This window comes from Crotalus tigris, unplaced genomic scaffold, assembly GCF_016545835.1.
Source record: "Crotalus tigris isolate CLP2741 ecotype Arizona unplaced genomic scaffold, ASM1654583v1 scf7180000017536.10889498, whole genome shotgun sequence".
In the NCBI taxonomy this organism is placed as follows: Eukaryota; Metazoa; Chordata; class Lepidosauria; order Squamata; family Viperidae; genus Crotalus; species Crotalus tigris.
This window is the reverse complement of record NW_024096460.1, coordinates 3,305,305-3,311,722: the sequence shown is the minus strand read 5'-3', so window position 1 is coordinate 3,311,722 and position 6,418 is coordinate 3,305,305. Positions and strand designations below refer to the sequence as shown.

At 34.4% G+C, this 6,418-nt stretch overlaps 1 protein-coding gene across 1 annotated transcript in view; it reads right to left on the bottom strand.

Moving 5' to 3' along the window:
* Window positions 1–306: 306 nt before the first annotated feature.
* The window catches only part of WDR11 (WD repeat domain 11), a 52,546-nt gene continuing 46,434 nt past the window's right edge, over window positions 307–6,418 (bottom strand). The window contains exon 29 of the mRNA XM_039331991.1: window positions 307–4,457. Coding sequence (XP_039187925.1) covers window positions 4,303–4,457 — 155 coding nt within the window. The 3' untranslated portion in view covers window positions 307–4,302. The remainder of the gene's footprint in view (window positions 4,458–6,418) is intronic.

Below are 6,418 nucleotides of genomic sequence, written 5' to 3'. Positions count from 1 at the left end.
ACTGTGCCCATCCCATTGCCGGCAATGGAAAAAAAGTCATGCGACACGTCACTTGACGTTGCAAGTTTGACACCCCTGGACTAGGGTAAATAGAGACCCTATGAGTTTTGTTGTTAGTCAAAATCTCCATCTTGATCATCATCTCCTTACTGTATTTGTTTTGTAGTATTTTTTTTGTTTTTGTTATTCTGTGAGCTGCCCAGAATAATTTTAAGTTGAGTAGCACTGAAACTGAATAAGTCAAATTAAATTAGACATGCTCTTTTTATGGTAAGTCAGTATCACAGGAAAATATAACTTTAAAAATTGATTTTAATTTTTATTTTGCAACATAACAAAACATTTAATAATATTTTCATTTTGGAACAAGTTTTTGATGGAAACAATTTCCAACTTGTACAAAATATATAAATAATGCAATAAGGCTGCATTCCTACATACATATAATTGCAAATATATTCATTATGTTCAGTTGGGCTTACTTCTGCACTTAGTAACATATGAAGAGATACATGTAATACGAGTAAGGCTTATCTTAACCATCACAGTACCAATTAAAAGTGCTAATGTCATCATATAGATTTTAAGAATGACAATTATAATATCTAATTAAAAATGCTGTAATTAACACTTAGCTAATTTCATTAGCTCCACTTCACAGTAAAACAAGTACTATTCAAAATACAGCTAGGAATGTTACTTACACTTATGTGTACCTTTTTTATCTAAAATCTAGGTCTATTGTGTATTTCAAGACCTTGATTATTAGGGCTATTTAGACTTTCATTGACAAGTTTTTTCCCCCTAAGTAAACAGTTCCTTGGAACTGGCCAAAATGCTTCAAAGTTGGACAGCATCAATGAATGTGGTGGAATTCAGCACATTCTGATTCTATCCATCCTGGAAGAGCTTTGGTGCACCCCAGGAAGACCTCTGGTAGGTTGCTTTGGTGTGTCAGCAGTATTTAATGAAAGTGTCCAGCTTGGAAGACACTACAGGCTCTGCAGGAGAAGCCTATGAGGGCCTGCAAAGCAAAATAATGCAAAACAGTAAATCTTAGAAAAGCAGCAGCTATGTTGCTTCATGAAGGATGCTTTATCTGAACATTCATTGAAACTAAGGCATTCAAATATTTAATTATATGGTTATTGTTAAAAGCCTAATTAACATTATATGCAGAGCTTGTCTGCATATAATATTTACCTTCTTATCAAGTCACATAGAAACAGCTGTGATGTAATATTCAGAACTGAAAATCGGGCTCCCACACCAATTCACTGTAGCTCGTAGAAGGCAGGCAAGGCAACACTAATGTCATTATATAATAACAATATGTACAGTTTTACTAGCTGTTGTCAAGAAAATGTGGTTAATACCTTTGAATTATCTCGTTAGCATGTGCATGCAATTATCCAGATTTTTAGCATGACCAGGCAGCTCAAAGCTTCACAGTAGGTAGTGATGGCAATGGCCTGATTTAGAAGAGTAGTTAAACTCATCTGCTTTTCTCCGAATGAAGTGAAATCTGTTAATTCCCTATTGCAGGGGTGTCAAGCTCGCAACGCCATGTGACGTGTCATGACATATCGTGACTTTTTTGCCATTGCCGGCAATGGGGTGGGTGTGGTTTCACTATGATGCATCCGGCCCATGGGCCGGCAGTTTGACACCCCTGCCCTATTGCATTGACTCCTGTTTCTAGTAGGCAGTAGTTACAGGATTATGTCTGTATGCAAGTACATTTATTTATCTGAACAATTTATATGGCTCCCCATCTCGCAGCAATGATTGGCAACATACAAATGTGCAACAATTTAAAATTTTAATTATCTGATTAAAAATGCTGTAATGGCAGCATTATATGCACATAGACATTTCACATTATATGGATCAACTTTTTAAATAATGCCCACTCTGGCTACTAAATATTCCCTCATGATGTTGCTAGGAAAATAATGAATTAAGGCTTGTAAAATTGAAAAGAATGCTTTTATGCTGAATTTTCCTAAATCACTGCATTGGAAATATTGTATAAATGGACCCAGATACCACAAATAACCTCTGAATAGTTATTTTCAGCCATGCTTTATATAAATCCAGTTACCTTTAGTTTCATGTGATTAATAGCTATTTTAATTCAATCATGCTCACTACACACTATCACTAACTAACCCATTCAATCTATCTTGTTAATGAAGAAACATGAAACAGTAAAAAGTCCCCTGTGATTCAAATAGTGTACAGATCAGGATTAAAGTGTTCTCAACCTTAAACGCCAGTGCTCTTTAAATCAGAGTTAAATGGCAAGTATAAAAACATACACTACTAATCTGTGATATGCTTTGTATGATATACAGAGAGTGATGAGATTTCAAATGTTAAAATGAATTCTCAGTCTTATGCATTTATATCACACCCAGAACTGATTACCTAATTTACAGGAAGTATTTACAGATCCAGGTGTAAAATTATTTCTCTTGAAAACTTATAAGGATTACTGGGCTTTTTCCTTTCCTTTTCACCCCTTCTTCACTGCTCCAAATGTACCATTAAGCAGCGTAACTGAGATTGTTGTGATCCAAGTAAAAACTTTGTTTCACAATACTGCTTCAATACAGCACTACTAATGGACTGATTTTTCTAGTTAAACAAGCTTCCTATTGTCAGGTGTGAAGGTGCAGAGCTTCTATTCTAGTGCAAATTTGAAATTTGAAAAATATGAAATGCAATAATAGCCTAACAAAAAGCACATTCTGCTAAATATTGTAGACAAGTTTAAAGATCAAATATGCCTGCCATGTTTTAATGTACTCTTTATTAATACAGGATCATACAAGTAAGTGTATTTCATAGGGCTTGGAAGCAGAATGTATTAAAGCCGTTTTATATTGGTTCATTCTTACCAACACAGATTCAAATGATGCCCTTATGGAATGGCTAATTAGGATGAATACAGCTATAGTAATCTCTCTCTGCTTTAAAGACCAAGTACATTCTGATACCTAGATTTATACCATATCAATTTATTTTATAATAATCCAACACAGCAGATGGTTTTGACAACCAAAAAGGGACAGTTTATAGTTAGAATTTATCTCTGAAGTATCTAATCAAATACAAACAATGAAATGAAAGAACTAATACAAAGGTCTGGTATTAAAAAGCGAAAAAATAAAGGTTTATTAAGCAGCTATTAAAGTAAAACTAAATGGAATCTGGTTTTATTTTATTATAGCCACTATTTAGATAGCTTTAAAGGAGATAAAACAAATTCTTGGAAAATTAAATGACCAGAAATCACTTTCTGTGATGCTGACAAGTTAACTCCAGAAGCAGAAGCAGCAGCAGGATGCTTCTAAATAATAGGACTGGAGAGTACTACATTCCTCAGGATTTGGGCCGTCCATTGAGAGAAACAGGATGAGGAACTAGATAGGTATTTTTTACATTTTTATTGAAAAGCACAACCGATTCCTTAAAATTTCATACATGACGTTTCCCTAATTCCCTAGTTTACAATATTTCTTTTACTATTAAACACAAGTTGAAGTGTATGGACAAAATCTACAAGAGTTTGTCTAAGGTTTATCTCAGTTGGGAATAAAACAGCAGGGTCAGTTAGGTTTGGGGATTACAAAATGGCCTTACAGTATTGTGTACAACTTTGAATAACTTTATGTATATTTTTAACCTGTGATTAGTCTTCAGGATCGTTTGAGAAACCTTCCGAGTTTTATGCAACTTGTTTAACTTTGGGGCAAGAGAATTTTTTTGCATATGCACATTTCACAATGAAACATCAGTATAGCTGTATGTTGACTGCCATTAGTAGTTTGGATCAGCAGTGTATTTACTCACTTTGGTAAACCAATAAAGTTAAACGAGACGCCATGGTTTCAAAGAATGATGGAATACAAATGTGGAACTTGTACCATTAAAGTTTTTTTCAGTATCATTTGTATAACTTCAGGGGACACGTGGAGGCAATTTTAAATCATGAGGAGCAGAAAAATGTTGGACTGAGCCTAGTTCACAAATTTTAAACCATGCTTGAAGATAAATATCCAGTTGCTGAAAGCTTTTACAAACACAGTTGTTAGTCAAAGACAAATATAGCATTGCTTAATACCAAAATGTGTCTCTACCAACGTTAAAACAAAATACAAGATATTCTTTAGTTATATTTCTATTGTGACAAGATAGTTTTTTTAAAAAAAAAACCTTCTTTGTTGCTGAAGTATTATTGCACCAATGACTTATCCCACGAGATATCACAACTTCTAGTTGTCTTCTACAAAGTTCTCATTCTTTAATCCCTTCCGTCTGTTGTTCAAGTTCACTCAACAGATTTTTGCCCGATACTCCTGCTTTTGTGGCAAACAAAATAGCAGCCTGCTTAAATCCTAGAGACTTCAGACTTCTGGCATAATCGGCAAATATTGCATGGATTAACTTCTGTGAAAGGCAGGTTAAGGAATATAGAAATGAGCAATCAGGTATCAGATTTCTGTATTACAATGGTTAAAGCTGGCACCATGTTTAATCCTGCTGTTAGATCTGAAAATATTTAACACCGAAATGTCTCCAGTTTAACACACTGCCTGTTATCACTTAGATACTATAGACATAAAGGTTATCCTTTTTGTTTTTGTCTTAGACTGAAAAAAAAAAAGATTTACAGGGCTTCCGGTTCTGCACAGCTAGCGCACCAGCCGAGGGATTGAGACGATCCGATCCCTACAGCTGATTTCTCTCTGTTTGGGGACCCTAAATGGGTCCAAAGCCACCCCGGAGAGGTGGCAAGGAAGGAGGGAAGTCCCGCCGATCCTGGGGAGACGGTGGTCCAAAAACAAAAGAAAGGCTAGCGTCATTCGTGAGTCTAGCCCAAGATACATGCAGCTGAAGCCAAAAAGTACTAAACTAAGCATGATTGTAAACAGTGTGACTGAACTGGGTAAGAACATTGATTTTCTCTCTTCTACCTGACTGATTTCCTGAGAAAAAAAGAAAAAAACCCAGAAGTAAAAATCCTCCGAAAGTGAGGTGGTGTCTTTGTTCCACTCTCCTCTAAACAGAAGCGGCGAATTAAGTTTACGGGGGAAAAATTGAAAGTTGGACTGGCGCTGACATCTAGTGATGGATGAAAATACTGGCCTAAATATACAGCCCAGAAAGACAAGCCTGTTGTCATGACCTTCAGCGTGTTGATTAAACCAAGAGCAGCTATTACAAAAGAAATGAAAACATTGTGGACTATCTACAAAGTGAGAACTACAAAACTTAGGAAAAATTGACTTTCCTGGATTATAAATATTTTTTAAATTGCAACTTTAAAGTGATTGGCAGAGAAAGGCCCTTTGGTCATTATGAAGCATCAGAGATCTGTAGAAAGAACATATCAAGAAAAAATAATGACCAGAGGAAATATTTGTTCTGTTACAACAAATGCAAGTGATATTAACTTCAAGGAAAGTTAAAATTAAAGGAAATTAAAGGAATTTGAAAATTTAAATGAATGCATTCTCAATTTAACATCACAACAATCAAATGATCAGAAAACAAAAAAGAGAGAGATCATGTAAAGCAGACAACTGAATATAAGCTAGTGGAGAACTCAAATGGAGAAGGACTTACAAGAAACATTGAACATCTAACATCACAAAGTAAATTTGAGGATAAGGAAAAAGATTTAACAAAATGGACTGCTAAGTTGTTGGGAGTAACACAAGAAATGAGGAGACAAGGGATGATGAGAGAAATCTTCAATGAATATGAAGGGGCAAAATCTTTTTACAAAGACATGCCGTTTGATTTGCCTACTATATCCACAACAACATTTATCAGATTATGGAAAGACTCTTTGATGTAATGGGATATATTGATTGGAAGAGATGCTGGGATAAAGTGAGAATTGAGGAATTAGATGGAGTGTATCAGAGGGAATATTTAAAAATTAAACACTTGTTTGAATATGGCTGAAGAAATTGAAAGATTTTAGTTTAAGAAGGATGAACTCTCTAAGTAAGGCAATATCTTTTTTTCTTTTGTTTTTCGATATGAGAACTATAAAAATGTGTGGGATGGTTAACATAAAGGATGGTTTAGATATTTAAATGTAACTAATTTTAAGAAAATTCCAATGGATAACTAAAAATGGGAAAAATGTTTTGAATAGAGTTAGAAGATTAGATGATTGGATTTATTAAATGGAACATTTAAAGATTAAACATAGGTTTAATTATGGGTAAAAAGAATAGAAAGAATTTGGAAATAAGCGTATACTAGTTCAAGAGGGATACATATTTTAAGTAATATATTATTTTCTTTTTTTCCTCGTTTCTCTTTTTTCTTTCTCTTTTTCTTTTTCTCTCTCACGTCTTTTCTTTTTCTATGTCTTTCCTTTGTGTCTTTTTCTTCT